The sequence below is a fragment of the Python bivittatus genome, unplaced genomic scaffold (assembly GCF_059951505.1).
Source record: "Python bivittatus isolate LINGU-HERP-01145 unplaced genomic scaffold, Pbiv_v1 ctg000180_np1212, whole genome shotgun sequence".
Lineage (NCBI taxonomy): Eukaryota > Metazoa > Chordata > Lepidosauria > Squamata > Pythonidae > Python > Python bivittatus.
The window spans coordinates 792,344-815,372 of NW_028277047.1; the positions used below are offsets into that span (position 1 = coordinate 792,344).

General features: G+C 57.2%; 2 protein-coding genes across 7 annotated transcripts; one reads left to right on the top strand and one right to left on the bottom strand.

Moving 5' to 3' along the window:
- Positions 1-465: 465 nt before the first annotated feature.
- PIP5K1A (phosphatidylinositol-4-phosphate 5-kinase type 1 alpha) lies at positions 466-19,258 on the bottom strand. Of its 6 annotated transcripts, none has more exons than XM_088137122.1 (16): positions 18,078-18,271; positions 12,311-12,348; positions 11,462-11,551; positions 8,855-8,985; positions 8,610-8,727; positions 8,296-8,448; positions 7,751-8,050; positions 6,882-7,087; positions 6,583-6,666; positions 6,011-6,059; positions 5,579-5,663; positions 5,285-5,422; positions 4,773-4,902; positions 4,213-4,290; positions 2,760-2,844; positions 466-2,550 (listed from the first exon to the last, which is right to left on the bottom strand). In XM_088137122.1, the coding sequence occupies exons 1-16, from the start codon at positions 18,136-18,138 to the stop codon at positions 2,548-2,550; spliced, it is 1,749 nt and encodes a 582-aa protein (XP_087993248.1). In that variant the 5' UTR covers positions 18,139-18,271; the 3' UTR covers positions 466-2,547. The 6 variants fall into 6 exon arrangements, with proteins under 6 accessions (XP_087993248.1, XP_087993251.1, XP_087993250.1 ...); XM_088137125.1 differs by having other exon boundaries at positions 12,311-14,739; positions 18,078-18,216; XM_088137124.1 differs by having other exon boundaries at positions 12,311-16,845; positions 18,078-18,193.
- VPS72 (vacuolar protein sorting 72 homolog) lies at positions 19,251-22,702 on the top strand. The gene is made up of 6 exons (XM_088137127.1): positions 19,251-19,437; positions 20,210-20,362; positions 20,548-20,659; positions 20,779-20,961; positions 21,369-21,513; positions 21,690-22,702. Exons 1-6 carry the CDS (start codon positions 19,276-19,278, stop codon positions 22,069-22,071), a joined length of 1,137 nt encoding a protein of 378 aa, XP_087993253.1. The 5' UTR covers positions 19,251-19,275; the 3' UTR covers positions 22,072-22,702.
- The last annotated feature ends 327 nt before the right edge of the window (positions 22,703-23,029 follow it).

The window sequence follows — 23,029 nt, forward strand, 5'->3', positions numbered from 1 at the left end:
CGGAGCCGAGAGGAGACTTGGGCACCCCGCGTTCTCCCCGCGTCCGCGGGAGGCTCCGATCCCCGAGCACGGCCAGCTGGAGACGGCCGTTGAGCTCCCGAGCTCGGACCGGCGGGAGGCGGCCAGTGGGGCCGGGGTCGAGCCCTGCCAGCCCCTCGGGGCGCCGGGAGGGGAAGCTGGCAAGCCAGGCGCGCGGGCCACGAGGACCCCCGCCGGCATTGCCATGCTGAGGAGGCATTGGCAGGAAAGGTGTGACCGAGGGAGGGAGCCGGGGCAGCCTCACCTGGGCATTGGCGCAGCTTCGCTGGCCAAGCCAGGGCCTTGCAGCAACCCCGAGCTCGCCTTCTGCCCCCACGGCACTCAGCCATGGGCCTGTGCCCCCCACCCCATCCCTGAGGGGCTGTGGGAGAGGCACGGCCCCCCCGCCCCTGGCCGCAGCTGCAGCAGCTTCAAACTCACAGCCTCTTACTGAAAGAAAGCTTTATTTGACTGCTTACATCCCCTCGCTTGGGGGCAGAGAAAGGTCCAGTGTCCATTTGGGCAGGCATGGTGGGCTTTGAGGCACCCAGAAGGCTCTCAGCGGGTGGAGCCCCAGGCCGGCCCCCTCCCGTGGCACCAGGAACTGGCCAGCAGCCCCCGGCCAGGAGAGGGCAACAGGCCAGGCGCCGCCCTGAAAAGCCAAGTCCATTCGCACAACCAGCGTTGCTCTGTCAGGCTAGCATACATGCTGGAAGCAAACTCGCGGCACGCCCCTCTTCCCAACAAGCAGTTTGTTCCCTGAAGAATCAGTCAAAGCAACAAACGATGCACCGGGGCCGCCTCTCCCGCTGGGGAGAGAGCGGGGCAGCAGAAATAAAATATAAATTCATAAATACAAACTTTGTGGCAGGAAACCCCCAAGTGAAGTGAAGAACCTTGTTTTCGTGTAGGACAGTTTCTTAGGAGCTCAGCGTCTAATATAGACAGTTCCTTAACATGTAACAGACTTTGGGGACAGATTCAAGACTTAAGTTGAACAAGACAGCCCCAAGTCTCGAGGCAAATCCCCCAACTATTTTCACTAGCCATCTGACCAGACATCAGTTTCTAAGGCTGTCTTTTAAACTCTTTTTAAAAAAATAGAACTAACCATTTATATATCCTGATCTCGCCTTGAGGACTCCATGCCCCTTCGCCCATTTTCCAGTACTAAAGTCTAAGTCTGCAGTGATATTAAATGCTAGTCTGCTTGCCATTAAATGCTTTACTGACATTGTTCACAAAAATATCTATAAAACTCTTGCTGCGAAAACAATACTTTTTTTTCCCCTCCTTGCCCTTGAAAAATGGGTTACAAGAAATATTTAGATTTTTTATAGATATTTCTTTCGGACACAGTGATATATTTCTCTTGATAGCCCGCTAAACCTCCTCTGGATAGTTACTACTCCAATGAATTCCTCAATGAGCTGCAGACACCCTGTTGGGGCAAGAAACACACTTGGGACCCGGAACATGACCTCCAAAGCCAACTTGTGAGAAGTTGAAAGAAGGAAAAAAAGCCTAAGTGTAGAGTAACTAAGGGAGTTGACCGTTCTTATAAATTGCTAAAAAATATTAGCAACCAGAAAGGTGGAAGGAAACTTGTGGCATAGCTATAAAACACAGAAAAGGGGGCGGGGGGGGAAGAAAGTGAGTCCTGACTGTTGTGAAATGTTGTGAGCTTCTTAAAAGGATTTAATACTGAACATCTGCTGCCACAAAGCGAGACTCGGGAGGTTAAATTTGGTCCGTTAGTACAATACTAAAGCTACTGGAAAACTGTATTGGGCGAACACGCCTGTGTGAAGAGCCCCTTCAGACGTATCTGGGTTACAGCCCCTTCACGCTTTGCAAGAGTGGCTGAGGGGCGCGGAGGATGGCAAGGTTGGGCCAGCTGGCGCGGGTGACCAGTTGAAGCACGGGGGCGACAGCTCGGCGTGTCTGGGAGGGCCGTCACCTGCCTTCCACGCTGACGCTGCGCTGGAAACAAGGCTTCTCCCCCCGGGCACGGGCGTGCTAGCAGGGGGAGCAAGAGGGTCCTGGGCTGAGCCACCTACGTTTCAGCAAAGCCCCCTGATAACGGCAATTCACAAAAGAAGCTTCGATATGCTTTAGAAAAGTAAAACTAAAATTAAAAGAGCATTCATCTTTTGCAAACGTCTCCAAGTGGGCAACATTGCGTCTGTTTTGACGCCCCCTCCAGGAAGCGAGGATGGACCGGATGTTGTGGCGCTGCTCTCCTCTGAAGCCCCCCGGTCTGTGTGGCTCCGTGGGGGTCCGCCCTCTGCCCGGGCCGGAGGGGGCCGGGACGCCTTCTGAGAGCCCCGAGCTGGGTGTCGTTGGCCACCTGAAAGGTTTAAGGGCGGGAGCCCAGCCTTCAGTCTGCTCAGTTCGGTTTGTGGTATCAGCAGCTCCAAAGGGTGGGGGGCTGGTCCCCCCTCCCCGCAAAGAGACAGGCCATGCAGAGTGTGGAGAAAATCTTCTGCTTGTGTTCCCCCAAAGGAAGAAAGGAATCCCACTGATGTTTCACTGAAAAATTAAAAAAAGAAAGAGGAAGGATCAGATTCAGGAAGAAGAAGGCAGATGCCGGGGGTGGGGGTGGCCCTGTGTGTTTGAGATGAGGGCACACTGTGAGATCCAGGCTGGATTCAGGGGCTCCGCTTTCAGCTGGTGGCCCACGTGGGGCCCTTTCCCCACGTCCCCAAAGGGCCATCCAAACAGGGAGGAAAGAGACTTACACAACTGATTTCCATTTCGGCCAAATCTCCAAGTTGCTGCGTCAGCTCAGATGGCTGCCCTCGGCTGGCAGGGCTGGGCGAAGCACTGGGGGAGGAAAGCAAAGGGGCTGAGTGGGGCGGGGCAACCGCTGCCAGCTTGTTCTACGAACCCTCTCTGGGCCAAAGTGACTGGTGCCAGCTGGGGATTCAGAAGGCCGTGGCTAACCCCTACTCTTGTCAGCCAGTGAATCTGGGCTGAGGAACGCTCACACACACATACACTCTTCTAAGCCAACATGTGCCCCCCACACACACACACTTTGGCGCCCAGGACCCAGCAAAGGCCAGTGGGAAGCACACCTGGGCATGGAAGCGTGCAAGCCAGCCAGAAAGCTCTTCCAAGCTGCAGAGAAGGATCTAGCGCCCTCCACCACCACGCACCCTCGCTGGCCAGAAAGGCAGTTTTGGGGCTCCCTGGAGCACTGAGTTGCACCCAAGTTGCACTCGTGGCCCTGGGGGATTACTTGCCCTATGGCATGGCTGCTTCATCTGACTAGATTCAGTCTCACCTACTTGAAAACATCCTGAACTAGCTACCTCCGCAGATAACTTGTCTGAACTGATAAATTCTTCTCTCTCTGACCTATGTGGAGATTAAGAGACAGGCCTTTTGTCAATGGAGGAGCTGTAGAAAAGAGACCCTTCCCCCCATCCCTTTCCAAGGGGTTCAAAATTTTCAGAGGCCAGACACTTTGATCAAACGTCCGACTAAGCTGTTCTCGAGAAAAATACGTTGGGACAGCTAAGAAATTTGGAGACCCATCAGACCAGGCCAGCAGGAATGCAGGAACGGGAAGGAAGAAACAGATTACAAACCAGGGCGTGGGAGATGGAACTTTTCACGGCTTGTTAAATACAGATCAGACAGTACAAACCTCTCTCTGTGTTTGTAAGGATCTTATTCTGCAATCAGAAGCCCAGGATGCTATGACCTTCCCTTACGGGAGTCAAAGTATTTGTCCCTTTGCTCTCCAGAATTCTGGGGATTCTGGCACTGAGCTTTGGAGAAAATCCTGCGAGGGACAGCCTGGCGCCTTAAAGAGGCAGTCCTGAATTTCCACCAGCGATGCTGCCGGTGGGCACCTGGGGATGGGGGTCCAAAGGCTCAGACATCCTGCTCAGGTTTCCCCCAGTGGTTCCTCCTCCCTGGCTGCCCTCAGCACACTTCAAACCAGCCCACCCCCGAGGGCTTATTTTGGGGAGCAGGACTGGAGAGTGCAGCTGCAGATGACAGGAGGAGCGCTGGAAGCAGGGAAGACACCCTGTTTCAAAGCAGAGGGCGACCTGCGTCTCCCCTTTCATGCCTTTCACACGCACTGCAGAGTCGCAGGCAGGGTGGCTCTTGGGGGCCCCCGGGAGATGATGTCATTGGAAAGTGATGATGTCCCTTTGGGAGTCTCCAACCCCCCCTCACCTAAGGGAAGAGCTTTCTGGAGGGGGCGCAGCCGGGTCCTTTGGGGTGCCTGGTGGGGGTGCTTCTGCTCCTGCTGACCTGAACGATGGAGAAAAAGGGGAGAGTGAGAAGGCAGCAGCTGACCCCCAGTGACGAGGCTGTGCTCTCAGGGCAGGAAGCGGGGAGCTTGGCGACTCTAGGTGACAGCCCCCTCCCCAAGCATCACCTCAGCCCCAGGAATGGGCAGGTCCCACAAGGGAAACACCGGGGGAGATGGGAGGAGGCAAGCCCCAGCCCCTCCCTCTCTGACCCCTTTCCCCATTCTTGTCCTTGGGTAAGGCCAGGCCTTTCTGGGGAGCGGAAGTGCTGGAGGCCCGAGACTTAAGGCACGCTGCCTGCAGTGAAACAGCTTTGGGTGAGCCATCGCTCGTGAAGCAGCCCTCTGAAATCTCACGCCAGAGCAGAGGCCGTTCTTCCTCCTGGCCGTGACTGTCAAGCAGCACGTTGGTTGGAGTGTCCCTCTGACACCCGGGGAAACCTTTGCCCTCCTGCCCCCCCCACTGCTGGGGACAGCAACTGACCGGTTTGCTGGCGAGCTGTGCCCGGGGCTGCCCAGAGAAGAGGTGGATAAGGTGGTCGCTGCTGAATCGCTGTTGGCTTCTTCGATGGGGGGCGTCTGGGGAAGCAGGTCGGGGCGGCCCAGGTGGGAACCTGAGAAGGCGAGGTGGGAACGGGGGGAGGCTGAGCGGGGGCAGTGTTTGGGGAAAGCTCACACTGCCTGTCCAGCAAGGCTGTACCCAGGGCAGGGCTTCCCTCCCAACTGGGGTGGGAAAGGAAGCACCTGGTGCTGGAGGCTGTGGTTCTTCTCCAGAAGGCATTTTAGAAGAAACCCCAATGGATGCTGGCTGGGGGGAGCAGCCAGCCTCCCTATCACACACTGGCCAAGGCCACCTCTTTGCTTCCTGCCGGCCCACCCCCGATCGGGTTTGCTAACAAAGGGGCAGGAGGGGGCTGCGTTTGGAGCCTCTCCCCAGTTCTGATGACGGGGACGGGGTTGTACGCGAGGGGCGCTCACTGGCCTGAGGCCACCCACCTGGCTCCACCTCGGCCTCCATCGTGACCTGGACTTTTGTCTCGCCCTGCCCCAGCACCTGAGAAGGGGCTCCGGTTTGGCCCGGCCGACGGGGAGGGCCCATCCCGGACCGGCTCTTTTTCGAAGGGGAGGATTTCACTTTGGGGAGAAAGAAACAGAAATCAGCTAAAAATTGTTCTGAGAGTCTCCATAATGACCCTGCTAGTATGGGGGGGGAGAGAACACAGTCCCACCCCAGCACCCTTGCCCCCGCACAGCAGGAGACAAGGCCAGCCCGTGACCCAAGGGACTTACAAGGGATTTTCTTGAACACCGCATGACACATGAACTGCTGGAATCTTTCTGCATAAAAACTCGGCCGGTGAACCGAGACTGTATCCTGCAAGCAAGCATATGAAAATTACCCCAAGGAGAAATTAAGGGCTCCAGTTTGCTGCGGAGGGCCTGCCCCCCCCAAACTCTGAACGCAGGGGGGCAGATGCAGACTTGAGCGTCTCAAGGTGTGAAGCCCTCGTTTTGCCACCAAGGCTGGGCTGTCACAGCCTCCCTCCATCTCATTTCTGGCAGCAGGAGGAGAGCGGCCCCCTCCCTCCATCCGCTGATATGGGTTCTTGTGCTTGGGAGGCCTGATCTCCCCCCAACAGCCCGGAAGAGGGGAACAGGATCTTCTCCTGCTTGCACACACTCATAAAAACGAGAGAGGCGGCAATCAGTTTGGCCTCTTACCCCATCGTGAACGAGCGCCTTCCAGGAGTGCTCCAGCTTCTTCATAAACCTGAAGAGATTGGAAAGGGGGAGATAAGTTAATTTTAAAATCAGCCTGGGTTTCAGACTGGGAACTGGCTGGGGCGTCCTGCTAGAATCATCTTTCCCGAGGAGAGGCTGGTCTCCTTCTGGAGGCCTGCTTGGGCTGACCCTGGCTGTCCTGCTTTCCTTTCAGGCTCGACCGCAGCCTGCTCCCTGTTTCCACGGGCCTCCCACCATTATTCACTTCCGGGGTGTTTTCGGCAACTAACTGCTGAACCTGACTATGCACAGCTGTAAGAGCTTGTCCTCCTTGGCTGCTTTGTCAGCGTTAATTACTTCCTGCAGGCCGGGAAGCTGTCTGTCTGCCTCACCGGGAGAGTGAGAGAAACTGCCCCAGGCGTCTGAATTCCTCCTCTCCTCCCTCCATTAGAGCCAGCCTCCCCCACGAGACTGAATGCGCACGGACCTGGCATGAATGCACTGAGGCTGACATCCTACAGGGCCCCAACCGTCTAATTTCCCCAGGGAAGGAGAAGTCCAGGTTACTTTACCTGTAGGACTGGAGCACATCTATGATCCCCACGTAGAGGAGCAGCCTCTCCCCCTTGGCGTTTCGGGCTGGGATCCCCCCCATCCTAGAGGAAAGAGAAAACAGAGGCGTGCAATGGAGAGGCCTCGGACTGGAGCCGGCCTCAGGCGGAGAAACAGCCAGAGAACAACCTGGGGAGGGGACCCCCGCCCAAAGGACACCGCTTCTCCGCTCTGGAGACCCAAAGGCTTGGCCCGCAAAGGCCAAACCAGTGCAGGGCCTGGTCTGAACGGCCCCTTCTCCTCGGCACTGCAGACTTACTGGTCATCTGTCTCGATGGTGCCCCCCCGCCGGGCCTCTCCTTGGATGGACTCCATGGCGGTGGAGTAGAGGGCCCTCTGGCCCGCCGGCCGCCGCATGTCTGCCTGGGAGGCCCCGTCCGCCACCGCCCGTTCCCGCTGAGCCAGGTCCAGGTTGTGAATCGCCACGAGCAAACTGTAATCCATGATCTTGAAGCTCTGCAGAACCTGGGGAGGTGGAGGGGGGCAGAAGAAGGAGAAACCCCCAGAGGAAGCCATGAAGCCACGATCCAGGCTGGGCTGCCTTCGGTCTCTTTTTCCACCAGGAGCAGCGCAAGGTCAGGTGAGTTGAGAACAAAAGGCAGACTTCATTCCAGGAAGTTATAAAAGCCCTTCTGCGCAAAGATCCACTCGTGCTGAAGAACCTTAGACAAGCCTCCTCCTTAAGGAAATCCAGGCCAGGTGGAGAAACTGCCCCTCCCCACGCCTTCGTCACAAAGCATCTCCCTGCCCTTTTAACCCAAATGCAGCCCGCGTGTCCCATCCCAAGGGCCCTTACTTTTACCCCTACTTGTAAAAGTGGATTAAACTCTCTCTCTCTGATTTTTAAAGACAGGGATTACCTGCTCTCTGCTTTTCAACAAAGCCAAGAGCTTTGACTGGTTTGGCAAAAGAAACCTCCAGCCTCAAACTCAAGAAGGCCCGATTGCCTTCCTGGGTTCAAAATCTGAATCCAAGTCAGGAATCAGAAGAAAAGGAGATCTACAGCTGCATTTCACCCGGGGATCCACCCTTCCTATCCCGGACACCCTCGTATGACAACAACGTAGGTCCTCGGGGATCCCCAAACTGGCCGGCACCGACCCAGCCCCCCAGCTGCCCCCAACCTACCAAGCAGTCCCTCTGCAGGGTCTTGCATAGGGCGCTGTACATATCGGCATCCAGGAAGAGACCATCTTGGATGTCCTGCAGGAAGTCCAGGTCCTTGTAGGTGGGAAAGACTTTCTCGCGCTCCTTCTGCGACGCCCGGCGCTTGTAGGTCGAGCCCTTCAGGTCGTACTTCTGATGCATCCGCACCGACCGGGGGAGCAGGTTATTCATCACCACGATGCGGATGTTCTTGCCCCCCGCCTGGACGCAGTAGAGGCCGTAGAACTTGGGGAGCAGCGTCCGGGGGTTCTGGTTCAAGTTCTGGGAGGCGGAAAGGAGGGGAGTTCTCAGGGCAAAGACCCCCAACGCCAGCTCCAGGAGAATGGCAGGGACCACGAAGTCCGTGGTCCCCAAGAAGGACCAGAGCTCACAGAGCATCACTGCAGGGAGCTCGCAACTCCTGGGCGGGGAGGAGAGACTGGGGCTGGCGCCTCTCGCCCCCAGGGTCACCCTCAAGGGAGGGCATTCAGCCTGGGCTGCCTCCCTGTTCCACTCGCCCCACTCACCATGTAGTAACCCGGCAGCAGCTTCTGCAGGAACTCGGCTTCCTTGTGCTGAACAGTTTTGATGATGAATTCATCGTCGCTGGAGACGTAGAAGATGGAGCCGCTGGCCCCGGAGTTGGAGAGCTCAATGAGGGGCTCGCTGCAAAGGGAGCACTGGGGGTGTGTGAAACAGAGGGTTAAAAGACCAGCGCTGCGAACCTCGTCCCCCCAGAGTTCCCATCCAGCCCCGCCGGGCGAGTTCCGTCCTGGGACAGGCCCAATTTTCTCCCCGTGGCTCTCCTCAATCCCAAGGGGGCCCCCCCGAGCCTGCTCACCAAGTAGTCATCCGGCCGGATGCCAAAGAGCTCGCGGAAGTAGCGGAAGGCCACGGGGGCGTAGGTCTTGAAGCGGAAGTCGTTGTAGTGGTGGGCCGGGGTCAGGTTGCTGCCTTCGCTGCAGGGAGGGACAGAGAGGGGCCGTGAGCATCACCCGCCTCGGGGGGGGCAGATGAGGGAGCGGCTGCGGAAGCCGCCTGGCCTGGCTGTGGTTCCCCAGGCCAGGTGGGCAGGCAGTGGCTCACCCGGGGAAGAAGATGCTCTCCACCATGTAGAAATCCTGCATGAGAACATCCCGCTCTGGCTTGGTGCTCAGACTGCCCACCGTATGAGTGATGCCAAGCTGGATCGCGCCTTTGAGAGCCGAGGAAGTCGTCTGGCGGGGAGGGGACAGAAAAAGAGCCGGTGCTGATTTGCAGTCCAAAAACATCCTTTTGCAAACAGCCCGAACGCGTCACCCTCGCCTGGGTTTTGCTGAGCCAAGAGACTTTAGCCTGTTCTTGCTGCCAAATCAGCATTTTAACATGATTTGGTCATTCCTTTAGACAGACATTTCAAAGGAAGACCCTGTTGCGAAACCATCTGGTGTGAGACAATTCCACAACCCTTGGAGAGCGGGGGCAGGGACTGCAAATCCCATCTTCCCCTGCCCACCAGCCTCGCCTCCGGGGTTGAGGCACTGCGTCTCAAACTGCTACAAAACACTTCGGTTGGACTGGGTATCCGAGGGAAGTTAGACAAGTTCACAGTGAACCAACCACATTTAAGATTTGGGCCTGAAGAGGAGAGCAGCCGGGGGCTCCCAACTTTCAATAATATTGTCTATTTAGCATTCAACATTTCATTGTAAAAAGATGGCCCATTTGGGAAGGGATCCAGACACCATATCTGAGACCACCATAACCACCACAAAGCTTCCGAGTTCTCTAAATCTTTTCTTCGGGCTGAATTTTACAAGAAACAAAAGAAAGCAAACCCCCCAAAACTTTTAATCCGGCTAAACCTGCTAAGACACAGGCATTTGGGAGTGAAGGGGAGGAAACAAAAGGAGGCTCTGATGGCTACCGTAGCAGGTCTGCCCACACCGCTTCTTGGTTGTAGGAAATTCCTGACTGCCACAATTATCAGGGAAAAAAGAAACTAGTTTGCTTTAAATCTCTCCTACGTCAAAGGCGCGGCTCCTTCTTCAGCAAATACCTTCCCCAGCGCTTGGAAATCCCCTTTCCGTCTTCTCTTCCTGCTTCCCCTGCCAGACAGCTCGGAGCCTGGGGAAGATCTTCCCACTCCACCTGGGGGTATCCAGCCCACTCCTCAAGCCCCGCACCGTTTCATGCTAGGAGAGGCTGAACTTTCTGCTTCTCTCTCAGTCCTGGGAAGATCCACCCAGAATCACAGACAGCCTGGGACCCGCTTCTTGCTCTGGGCAAGTTTGGGGGCCTTCTAATCTTCCTTCTTCTTTGCTCTTAGGATACCAGACAGGTGTCCTGAAATAAAAGACCTGTCTCTGACGGCTAGGAGGCACTGCTAAATTCTGGGACCCCCAATGGCTCTCTGGAAATAAAAACAGGAACACCGCGCCAAAGCCAGCCGCTGAGGTCAAGCAACGTCTTCGGCTGAGAGTTAGGGATGCGTCCTGGAAGGCTGGAGAACCCTGGGACGCAGCTGCACGAGTAGAGGCTTGTGCGAAGCTACAGACGCCGCGTGCCAAAACTTGCAGCACAGCTCTTCCCATTCTGTGGGAAGACGAAGCCGTCGGACGGGGCTGAGCACCCGCTCTTCGTCCACCGTCCCCTGATCTCGCTTTGCTCACCGGGGACCAGGCTCCGGAAACCCACCCATCAGCCACCGACTGACGGAACGAAGAACCGCGGGAGAAAGTGGGCGGCTCCTCCATGCGAGGGGCACGCTTCAGAGGCGTGGGCAGAAGCGACGGGCCGCACGGCACGGGCGGCAAAGCAGCTGCCACGACAGGCCAACCCGACACTCCGGGCAAAGGAGGAGCCCGCAAACGCTGAAAACACAACAAAAGGAAGCCGGAAACGATGGGCTCCCGGCCTCACGCACAAGTCTGGGAGGAAGGGAGGGGCACATTTCTAGCGCAGGCTTTGGGGGAAGCCGCCCTCTGCCTGCGCTGCTCGAGAGGGAATAGCCTTAGAGCACCGTCTGTTCCTGATCTCCTTGCCTGACTCTGTTGACTGAGGAAAGAAAACAAGGGAGAAAAGGACTCCTCCAAACTCCCCTGGGCATTGTTTCCCCACAATTCTTGGGCCCCACGCATCCCCCACCTCCCCGGTCTCCAGCCTATCTCTGGGCAGCAGCAAGAGGGCCACTTACGGAAAAAGGCGGCTTTCGAAAGGAACCGGCCCGGCTAATATCCATTTCATCCAGGGATCGGGAGCAGGTTCCGAGGCAAAGCCAACTGGAGCATCCCGGCCCCAATCCAAGCCACGCTGGACCCGGGGGGTGTCAGAGCAGCCCCCCTGCAGAGGAGAGGAAGAGGCCACGCATGCTCCAGAGAGCACGCCTGCGTTTTGGGCAGGAAAAGAACGGACAAGTGAAGGGAATCCCAGATCGTCTAGCTGTCTCTGTCCTCGATAGCCCAAACAACAACAACGGAAGTCTCGACAGGAAAAAGGAAATCTTTCGAAGCTTTAAGAAAAACCCCTCTCTTTCACCAGTGACAGGCCTTCAAAATCCCTGGGATCTCAGCCTGGGCCGCTGGAGATCAGCCTCTGACATCTGACGTTTACCTGCGCCTTTTATGCTGGGCAGGATGACTCAGGCCCTTCAGAATGCAAGGCGGACCCTGGAGAGGAAGGGGAGGAGAGCAGAGAGGCACCGGCAGCGCCTACCTTTTTATATGTGGTCTCTCCGGTCGAATCCACGCTCCGGTGGCCCTTCTTTATCGTCTGCAAGGACATGTGCCCGGAGGAACCTGGCACCTGGGAGCAGAAGAGAGGCGGCTGAGTGTTTTCAATCACCCCACACTCACGGCAGCGAACAGCCTCCGGGGACGAGCAGGGAGCGGGTCCCAAAGAAAACAGGGCTTCCCACCCACACGGGGGGAGCACCAGCCCGCCAGCGGGGAAAAGGAGGGTTACGCCTTTGCCTCCTGGGGAAAGGGAACCTTACACTTTTGGCCCTGTCCTCCACAGCTCCCAAGGCAGCTTCGGTGCGCCTGGGACGACGCCAGCAGTGCCCTCCATCCCAAAGGCCGGGCACACCCCACGCTTGGAAGCAGCGCCACCCTGGATCCCTGCTATTTCTGATGTGCTCCAAGGCCTCTGAAGTTTGAGGGCACGCTGGCTCGTGTGGTGTTCACTTCTGGCATTCAAGCGACCCCGGTGGGGCAGAGAAAATGCCTCTGGTCAGCTGTCCCTTCCTGGGTTACTGTCCCTGCTCCGCAAGCCTCTCCGTGCCCTGGACTGCTTTGCTTTGCCAACAGCTCCACGTTTATAACAGGGTGTAAACGCAGAGGGTGGTGTGGTGTTGGCACCGCACAGGATGACAGTTTGCAACTGATTATTGCCCTGCCATCCCACCCCCCCAAGCCTGCTCCGTTCCCGAAACACTGAGCTTTTACGAGGCCGTTACGGCGGGTCTGCTTACGCTGAGCTCCCCGGGAGCACATTCTACCCCAACCAAGTCTTCGTCAGCACTTCCAGAACTACCTGCTTGCTGTTTGTTTAACTGTAACTTACCTCCAAGGACTTTTTGAAGGTTGCTGCTCCTGGTGCCCCTGCAAGCGAGAGGGGGAGGGGGTGAGAACTGCGGCAGGTAACAAAGAGGCGTTCAGAGATTACGCCTCCCGCCGAGCCAACTCAAAGGCCTTTCCAGCGATTTTTTGGCTGGGGCGCTGGGGAAGGTCACCATCGCAACGCACACACTGCACGGGATCCAGCGAATCCAGCATACAGCGGTCCTCTGGCTGACACCTGCATAGGACTGGCTTAGTCCTGCCAGTCTTCCCCTGCCCAGGCTGGAGAGAGAAACCTGCTAAGGGCCCTGCTCCCTCGAGGCTGCCCATCCACCTCTCCCCCCTCTGCACCCAGCAGCGCTTTCTGGCTGGCGGCCTGACTTTTTCAAACATAACCATGGCCGGATTCTCCAAATTCCAGGCATTTTCTGCCAACGGAGTGACACACATCATTCGGAGCTGAGTCACCCAGATGCCAGTGGCTTGAGCCCTGGGCCGAGGTGTGGACCCAGCCGTGGGAAACTCCTGCTGCCTGAGAGAAAGCCCTATAACAGTTCAAAGGAAGGCCTGCCAGCAGCCGCTGGCTCTCCACCGCCAGCGCCCTTGTTTCCTTTGGCCGAGGGTGAGAAACGCCAAGCCCGCAAACCTTCCACTTGAGCAAGCCATTTGCCCCTCTCTCCTCTGGGTCTGGGAACACATCCCACCCAGAAGGGATGTGGGCACCGAAAGCGGCCCCTCCTGGATGGTTGCCTGCCTGTCTGCCCCTAGGGCACCCAGTGATCGGGAGATGGAGCTTCCTCTAATGGGGTGCCCTCTGGCAGAGATGCCAAGAGAACGGCACCCTCTAGTGGGCGGTGGGAGCCCCAACAGCGCTGCAAGCCCAGCCCAAGACGGGGATGTGGTTAAACCGAGAGAGGGAAAGGCGCCCTCAATCAGCCCTCCCAACCTCCTCTCACGCAGCAGGCAAAACCTTGGCTGGGCAAGGAGAATCGCTGAAGAGCAGCTCTTTGCAGGGCTGGGTTTTCAGCGGGGGGAGCCAACTTCACTTCTCAGCCTTCACTAGGCTGATGGAGAACATGATCTCTGATCTGTCAGAGTGGGCAGCTATAACACAGTTGAACAGACGATGACAACGCTTTTCAAAATGCTCGTGTCTTTGTTATTCCTCTCACTGTTGTTCTCTGCTTTGGGAATTTGCCAAAGCAACTTGCAACTGCTTGCAAGGCGCGGCGCGCACGAGATTGGGTTCTCGAGGGCCCCTCTGCCGCAAACCCCAGACTCTCACAGTCAGGGCTCCACACATTTGGGCTGGCCTCAACGCCCAAAGAAGAGAATTGCAGGCCATCTTCAAAAGATGGGGCTTTGCTTCGGATCTCATCCTTTGGCTCTGGGATTCGGTATGCAGCCAGACATCGCCCAACCCCTTGTGGGAAGGGAGAGCTGAGGGGCGACGCTCTCCAGGCACTGGAGTGAGGGAGTGATGCTCTGCCATCCATGCTCCAGCGTGTAGGGAGAATTATTTAGGAGGTGCCGAAATGCAACAAATCGGAGTAGGACCCTCATTCGACTCAATCTTCTCCCAGGGATCCATATCAGACCACTCCTATTTTAAAGCGCTCTGCAGAGACATTTTCTGGGCGTTTCGAGTTTGATTTGGAAAAGAAAGAGAAACAGAAAAAGGAGGAACCCCAGCCAGACCAAGCGCAACAGCTCCCAGCCTTCAAGCAGGAAGACGTGCTGCAGAAGCAGGTGAAGCTTGGCCAGACATGCGCTGAATTTGCAAAAGCTCTAAAGGAGAAGATGGCATTGCCCAGGGGCGAGTCTGTGGCCAGAGGCTGCTGAACTGCGGCTGGCTAGGCAGTTTGACACCAGGGGAAAAAATTGGGTTAGTGGCACATTTTCCTACCATAGCTGACTCCACAGCTCTAGCAAGCTTGCGTCTGGAAGGGCCTAGCGAGGGTGACTTAGGACCCTGGGAAAGAGAGATTTTGCTGTCCCAATGCTCTGAAAGAGGCCTGGAATTCCCTAGGCTTTGCCTTGAGGCCTCAAGCTTTCCATCTCTAAAATGGGGATATACGACTAAGCAGCTTTCCAGGGATTAGTCTGCCAGGCATTCCTGAGGCTAACCCCTCGACTCTGCTACAAAGGCCATGGGGTCAACCCAGAAGGAGCCTGAGCACAGGACGCTGAGGCCCCGCTGGGGACGAGGGCTCTTAAAACCAGCGTGGCGGAAGGGGGAGAAAGGGAAGCAGCTGCTTCGCGCAAAAACAGCTCTCGCAGAAAAATGCAAGGGCATCACCCGGTCACTTCCACACTGCACGCAATGATGGGCCAGGCGGTTTAGCACAGAGGAGGGTCATGCTCAGGCCTCGGTTTTACCCATACATCTACGTCTTCGAGACGGCACCACGGAGCAGCAGAGGAAGCTAAAGGCTGGGCAGAGAGGAGAGAGAGAGAGGAAGCAATACAGTCGTTCAGGAAGGGAAGACCAAAGGAAAGGCAGCTTTTCAGCAGACAGTTCTGATAAGGAAGGTTTGACGCTCCGTTAGGGAGGGGGGGAAAGGCTGTCGACAAGAAAACGATTGTAAAAGTTGAGCATCCCCGTGGCTTTCCATACAAGTAGGAGCACCAGCCACTCTGCCCCCCTTCCCCCTTTAGCACCCTTCTCGATCTCCTCAGCAGGTAGGCAAGGGGCAAGGACTATGCTAGAGTTGCCCAAAAAATCACAAGGAGGTGCCTGGGGAGCTCCCAGGAGCTCCGCTCAGCGGAGACCTTATTTTCTATCGCCTTCCTCATCAGACGCATCTCCACCTCCACAAGGCCTCCAACGCCCTCTTATGAAAATTTTCTACCATGAAACACCCCCCCCCCTTATGATGCTCCTGCTGAAGCTACCTTCACCGAGAACAAACCTTCTAGCCTCTGAGTTTAAAATTTAAAGCTGGGAAAGAACTGTGTTCACCTTTTTAAAGGTTTTTGTAAGCTGTCCTTTAAGGCACTGTCCTAAATAAATAAATCTCCAGAGCCTTGTATCCTGAATAGTGGCTTAGATTTCCAGAAAAGGAAACTCTGCCCTGATCAAAATGGTTCCCTCCCATATCGACAGCACAGATTTAGAGCGGCTTCCCCTAGCCTGGGAAGTCTGAAATGGAAGCCTGAACACAACTGAAGAACACGCAGGGTAGAGAAGCCTAGTTTAGAGATGCAGCTTTCAGACGCTCCGAGAAAAATGTGCAAAGTCAGCTTTCTGCCTGAGTGAAAACACCACCCTCTGTGCAATGCAGGGCGTGCTCTGCCTCCTAGATAAGGCCCAAAGAGCAAAATCGGTTCTGCTTTAGACAGACTGGAGTCTTGAGCACAAGAATGAGAGAAACAAGGCATCAGAAAAAGGGAAATGGGAGCTTATCTGCCCTCAAATGAACCATTTCTTGACCAAATCTCCCTCTGATGTGGACAGCCTTCTGAGGGTACCCCTCCCTCCTTAAACTAAGGCTGAATTTCCACATTGCTCGAAGGAATATTAGGACACATCAGACCCAAGATGCTGAAGCTACGCACGACCCACGCGAGACTCAAAAGAAGAAAAGTGTTTTGTTTGTTCCGCTTGTTAAAGAAGGAACATGCAGTTTCCAAGAAAGGGAGGAGAAATCAGAATTACTTTTACTGGAGAAGCAAAGAGCATCCAGAGGACTTCAGGGCAGGAGCAACGCAGAAAAGCTGACAAAAGGGCGTGGAGCATATTCTGGTGGGTTTGTGACCATGCGGTACAGAATCGAAATGCTTCCATGCAAAAGGTTCCAGAAAAGGCCCTTGTCCTCTTAAGTCGCATTAAAGGGCAGAAGGATGGTTCTAGGGGCATTCAAGGCTACCAACAGGCTTCTGACATTTTGACCCCACAATTTTGCAACATCCATTTGCAAAAGTTCAGGTGACACGTTGGAGAAAAAAAGGACTGTAGTCAGTGCTATGCTTAAGCTACTGTTTCAAAGACCAGAATTGCTGCAACAAGAAGAATCAACGTCTATTTTTAAAAGGCAGTGCCTAAAATAGCTTACTGGAAAACTGAAGATTTGGGCTGCCCTCAAGGGGAGCAGCCATTGGGAAGGAGGCTGAAACAGCGGGATATCTGCCAGAAAGGAAAGGTGGTAGGAAGGGTTGATCCCATAATCTTCAGAAGCTATCCCAAACAGCTTTTCTAACAAGTTCAAGTATTTTGGAAGCTAGACTCCCTTGGAAGAGAAACCACCTGGAATTAGAGGCCACAGCAGAAAATAGCAGCCTATACCCACAGCACAGAAAAATCAATAAAAATATTTGCACAGAAAAGGTATCCCAGCCGGTCCAATTTGCACGGCATGGTCAGAACTTTATTATTTTACGCAAGTATGAAACATGTAAGAGTCAGAATACCAGTTGCAACTAGAAAAGTTCCTAAATGCCTTTCCGGTTAATGAGTTATTCTTTTAAAATCTTGTCTCCAGTTTGGTTGCTGACTTAGGAAAACCCAGGCTGACATTTGCTTTCTTATCAGGTCTCTAGCTGAGGATCAAGAAGCAGGGGAAAGAAAAAAGCAGACATATATAATTCATACATTCTAACTAATATTTGGATTTATCTCAGCTATACGTTTCGAAGCCCTGAATTGGCTGGAAAATGTATCTGCTTGAACAAGTCACTGGCGTTGCTCATCCTTGACTCTTCCTGCTTTCAGCTTGGGGTCAAAGAAATGCAATCGTCCGACCCACTTTTAACGCTCTAAGGGAGCCAGCAGATATTTTTAAGAAAGCAGAGATGCGCATTTCCATCCTGAACTGCAGACAGACAGACAGACACCGTCAAGCAGAGCGCCAGTGGGGTGGGTGAGGGGTTGGCGGATGCCAGCTTTCCCCGCCGCTTGTGACTCAGGACCAGCTCCTTCGTGGCACGCCAGCCCCCCTTCCCGCTTCATGGCCAGTCTTGCCAGAGGAAGCCCACGGAGGGGGACTCGATGGGTGCCCGCTGCTGCTTTGCGACCGCTGGGTCGGCTCCTTGCAGCCCGGCCGGGAACCGGAAGGTGGGCAAGGAGAGGCGGCAGGAGGCCTCCCCAGAACGGGGTGCTCCCCAAGACCCCGCAGTGCCCATCCTGGGGCCGCCCACGCCGCCCCGGCAACCGCTGCACTGCCCTGCTTCTTCCCCAAAAGGATCAAGCCCCCTTCGAATGGCAGGACGGGGGGCAGTCTCGGGAAGCCCCCTCCCCTAAGGGAGCCTGTCCGTCTGCTCCCGGGGGCAGCCCCCCACCGCCACCCCACCGCCCAGGCCCCTCCTCCTCCCCCACTGGGGCACCCGATGGCCGAGGCTGCTCCCTGCTCCCCAGGAGGGGGCTGGGGAGGAGACCCCAGCCCCAATGGCAGGGCTGGTGCCCCCCAAAGCCCCCCAGCGAGGGGGTGGATCCCAAGGCAATCCATTCGCTTCAAAGACCCCCCGGGCCCCGCCGGCGTCTGCGACCCCCTCCCCTTCCCGCGGGCGCTGCGCCCCCTCCCTCGCTCAGCCGGACCCCCTCAACGCTTCCCCTGCAACGCGCCGCATCGCCCCAACCCCTCCCCATCCCCCTTCTTCCGGTCCCCCAGATTAAGAGGGCTCACCCTCAACCCCCTCACCTCCATTTAAGGGGAGCTCACTGAGGGCCCCTCCCTCGGCGCCCCGGGGGTCAATCTGAGGGAGGGGAGGGCCCCTCCGTCCCCATGAGGTCCCGCCCCCCGGGGCGAACCCACGCCCCCCCGCAGGCTCCTTACCCGTGGCGGCGCCGCTGCTGCTGCTGCTGCTGCCCCCGGATTCGGGCCCGGCCGACGCCATCTTAGCGCTTCTCCTCGCCGCCCCGCCTCCTTTCCCGTCTTTTCCTCGCTTCCCCTTTTCCTCTCTCCTCCCCCCGCGCCGCCCCCCTTGGTCTCGCCCGCCTCGCTCCGGTCGCCGCTATGGGCTGTGCCACCCTCGCGCCCGGAGGGGTGGCCACGCCTCCTCCCGGTCGCTCCCTCGCCGGCGCTTCCCCCCTGCTTCCTGGGATCGGCCCGCCCGAGAGGAGTCGGGAGAAACCACTTGGCGCCGGCGGGAGGGAGAAACTGAGGGGGCAGCGTCGCCTTGTTTATGCCAACGGAACGCCGACCGTCCGGAAAGGGGCGGAGAAAGCGGCCCCGCGCAGGCGCAGAAGGGAAAGCGGACTGTCGCGGACCTCCGCACGTCAACGTTGCAGTGGGCGTGCCCTCTTCTGCGTCACAGAGCGTGCTCCTTCCGAACGGGAGGCGGAGTCCTGCGAGGCCCCGACGCTCAGGCACGCCCGTCCCCATAGCAACGCTACCAACGTTCCGTCCCCGCCTCGTGATAACGTCATTTTCCAGACACCAGTGACGTCAGACCCTAAATCGATTTATTTGGAGATTCTACCATAAAACAGTTCGCTGCATTCTGCCTTCCGGGATAAAGGTCCCCTCGAGGCTTAAAGCAATACATGAAGCGGCCTCTATAAACACACCCACATTATCATGACAAGCTACAACCACCGCAGGATCTGATTTTGACACTTGGGCTTGCCAATTCCTAGCACTGATTGCGATGCCAACAGAGCACAGAAAAGGGGCAGGCGCAGCGCCAGTTCCAGCCGCAGCGGCCCGCTAATGAATCGGCACAGGACAAAAGTGGAACCTCCACGCTCAGTAGCAGTCTACCTCCCAAAGCCGTATTCCACGGGGCGCCCAGCCAAACGGGCCCGCATCCCGGAAGCCGCTCGATGCCCGACGTTGAAGGGAGGAGGGGGGCGCCGCGGCCGCTGCCCAGGCGCCCCCGGCCTCCACAGGCGCTCGGATCGCTCCCTCCCCGCTCGCGGCATCGGCGCTCGACCTATCGCGCCTAGCCGGCCCGCGCGGCGCTTCCCTCCCCGCAGGCCGCGCAGTGGCGAGCCGAGCGCATCGATTCCCTCGCAGGGCAGGGAGGAGCACGATGGCGGCGGCGGCGGGAGCGTCGTCGTCGGCCTCCGCGTCTTTCGCAGGCCTGGCCGGCGGGCGAGCGCCTCGACGCACGGCGGGGAACCGGCTCTCGGGGCTGCTGGAGGCGGAGGAGGAAGACGAGTTTTACCAGACGACATACGGGGGCTTCACGGAGGTCGGCGGCGGAGCGCGGAGGGGCGGGGCCAGCGCTGGGGAGGCGGGGCCTGCGCAGGATTGGCTGGAAGAAGGCCGGGGGCGGGGCCGCGGAGTCTTCCAGGACGCGCTTCCCCAACCTGTCGCCCCTTGGCTGGACTGGACTCCAGGACCCATCGTCTCCATCTCACGGCTCCTCCTGGGGAGGCTCGGGTGGGAGGGCGTTGCTGTGGCATAGCCGCAGCCTCCCCATCGCGCCCCTCGGAGATGGCGGAGTACAACATCCATCCCTGGTAGGTGGGTAGGGGATGGGTGTTGTAGTCCAAAGGGGTCGTTCCCTTTCCTCACCGCCGCAGCGACCCCTGGGCCTTTCCACGAAGTCATTTCCCACAATCCCCTTATTTTCACCCCGGGTTGCCTTTTGGTGCACGATCCTGCCTTGTGCCACTCCTCCCCAGGCAGCGCCATCCGGGGGCACAGCGGGGCAGCATCCTGCTGCTTCTGTTTACTCCTCTCCTTGCCATCAGCACCTCTGTCACTTTGATCTTTGCCAAACGCCAGGAGAAGCTTAGCGGGACCAGCGGCACGGCGCCCCCCACGGTGCTTCGTTTGGTGGGGCGCTCCTGCCAGGAGGTCTGGGTGTTGAAGCCCCCGACCCCTGGGGACCCGGATGGGGGAGAGGGTCGAGATGGGCACCCAGGGAGGGCCCATCCGCACCTCTGCTCAGCGCTCTCACCACCGCAGCTGGGAAGGAACGTGCCCTCTGCCTAAACGTCACTTGGGGTGCTTGGCAGGAATCGGGCGACGACGAATACAAAGGGGACCAGTCCGACAGCGAAGACGAAGTGGACTCGGACTTTGACATCGACGAAGGGGAGGAGCCCAGCAGCGACCAGGATGACAGCGAGCCCAAGCGGAAGCGGAGGGTGGTGACCAAGGCCTACAAGGTGAGGTGGCCCCCCCAGAGCCGCCTGGGCTCGGTTTATTTCCGAGGCTGCTCTGGGAAGGGCAGATGCCGTTCTTCGCGGTCCCGAGACGTGAGGACCCGCAAAGACGACGGTCAGGTTTTCGTCCACTTAGCGACGTGCAGCTGATTGTTCTGAGACGCTGAGCGAGTCTGCACCTTTTGCAGGAACCCATTAAAAGCCTGAGGCTGAAGAAACCTGACGTCCCGGCCTGCAGTTCGCAGAAAACCAGAGAGGAGAGGTCAGCGCCAGTGGAGCTCCTGGAAGACGCGGCGGACAGTAAGTGTCCCTGGGGGGCCGGTGGGGGTAAAACGCCACCTTCCCTCCCCAGCCTGGGTTGGAAGCTCCCTTGCTCGGCTTCCCACCCCCTCTGCCTGCCTTCCTCCTCCACTCTCCAGGCCGGAAGCACATGCGTCAGTCGACCACGGAGCACACCCGCCAAACCTTTCTGCGCCTCCAGGAGCGCCAGGTGCAGTCCAAGCGCAAGAAGGGGGCCGGCCCAAGCTATGACAGACCGCTGACCCAGGAAGAGCTCCTGAGAGAGGCCAAGGTCACCGAGGAGCTCAACTTGCGCTCTCTGGGTAAGTCGCTCGCAAAAGCAGCTAGTCCACAAGGAGGAAGACGGAAGCTTTCTGCCAGGCAGGATGCAATTCAGTAATAATGAGGTCTCCGTTGTTGAACTGTTTCAAGGGGGTTCACCTGTGTTCCCCTCATATTTTACGGAATGTGTTGGCCGGTGTGAGGGGGAACCTGTTGGTTTCTGGGACAAACGATGTGGAGGCTTTGGGGCAGAAATAGCCATTCTGAAAAGAGAAATGCTCTCCATTCCAACCTCTGTTCCCAGCTCAATCTTGGTTTAGAAAGCAAAACGGATTCCAGGATTTGGGGCCAGAGATTTCCCAACCCTGCCAGAAGGGTTGGGGGCCAAACCTGGGAGCACGCCCCGTGCTGCCGAGTCCTGCCCTTAGAGCTTGGCTTTCCCTTGCAGAGACGTACGAACGCTTGGAAGCAGACAAGAAGAGGCAAGTGCAGAAGAAGCGGAAATGCACGGGCCCCACCATCCGCTATTATTCGGGGACAATGCCCCTCATATCCGACCTGGGCTACAAGGAGGAGAACGTGGATGTGGAGGGGTAAGTCCCTGCTTCCAGCGGACGGCAGAGAGCAGCAGCTTGGCCCAGCCCTCTGACGGCACTGAGGACTCTTGGCTGCCGTTGTGGGTCCTGCCCCAAAGGCCACTTCACAGCAAAGGTCCTCAGGCCCTTCCGGATCTGAGAGCCAATCTCAGCGACTCACTTCTCCCCCTTAGGTTAGAGCAGGAGGCTCACCCGGAGGCCCCCTCGGCTGCTGCTCCGGCCGGGAAGTGTTCCCGCACCTTCGTCACGTTCAGCGACGACGAGACGTTTGAGCGGATCTTCCCCAAATCCCCGCCCCCCAAGCTGCCCGTGAAGGAGATCTGCCCCGTCACCCACAAGACTGCCATCTACCGTGACCCCATCACAGACATCCCGTACTCCAACATCCGGGCCTTCAAGATCATCCGGGAGGCGTACAAGAAGTACATCACAGCCCATGGACTGCCCAGCGCGGGTGCCTCGGCTGCCCTGGCGGCAGGCTCGCCGGTGCCGGACCCTGGCGTGCGGGCCACCAGGCAGAAGATCATAATCAAGCAGAGCGTGCCAGCCACCTAAATCACAGGCGGCCTCTCCGTTTCCGCAAAAGGGTCTCCTCGTGCGAGTAAATCGGTGTCATCTTTGGCGCTCTCGAGAGGCAACAAAAGCAGCGTTAACAAGCTTCTCCGCTTGTTTGGGGGTCGTCTTATGCCGCCTCAAAGCCGTCCTACAGTGCCAGCAGGGTCCAAAGGATTTCGTTTTGTTTCTGGTTTATTCCTGTCCAGTTGCTGCACATCCAGATGGTGGAGCTACCCCTGAGCACAAGCAAAACTCTGATCTATGGTTAATAACCAGACGTGTGCCACGATAGGCGCTGCTACCAGCTCATTCACAGCTGTCCTGCAACCGCACTGCTTCTTCCCTAAAACATCCTGTTTGATTTTTCTTCTCTCTGTTGTGACTCTCTTATTATTTATTTTCTGTCCTTCCGTGTCCCGTCTGGGTCTAACGTAGAAAGTTGCTCGTCCACTCTGCTGGGAAATCCTCTCCCTGCTCCCCCCGTGAATCTTCCAGGCTGCAAGTGGGTGCAAACGCACTGCCTTGGACAGCAGCGGGATTGGGGTGGGGGGAAACTTACCATCCCCACCATGGCTTGTAGTCTTCATTTGCTGGTATCTCTTTTTGGAAAAAAATTAAAATGATAAACCCATGGCCTCCCGTGAAGTCCGCATTCCTAATCGAAGGCAAACTGTCAAAGCCCGAATGGATCTCTCAGCCTCAACCGGGCACACGATCAACTGATTGTTGATGATCAGTTTTAGGAATGTTTTCCTGGCGACCAGACTGAGAGTTTGCACTCAAGTACAGGCGTGTAGGTTTTGGGCGTGAGAAAGATTCAAGCAGGGAGGGATCGGGGAAGAGCAAACGCTTGGATTTCCTCATTTGCCGGTCAAATCAGGCCACAGGAGGCTGGTCTCCCAACTGATCAGATCGGCGAATGAAAGAAAGTTTTATCAGAAATATGAACGTTAGAACT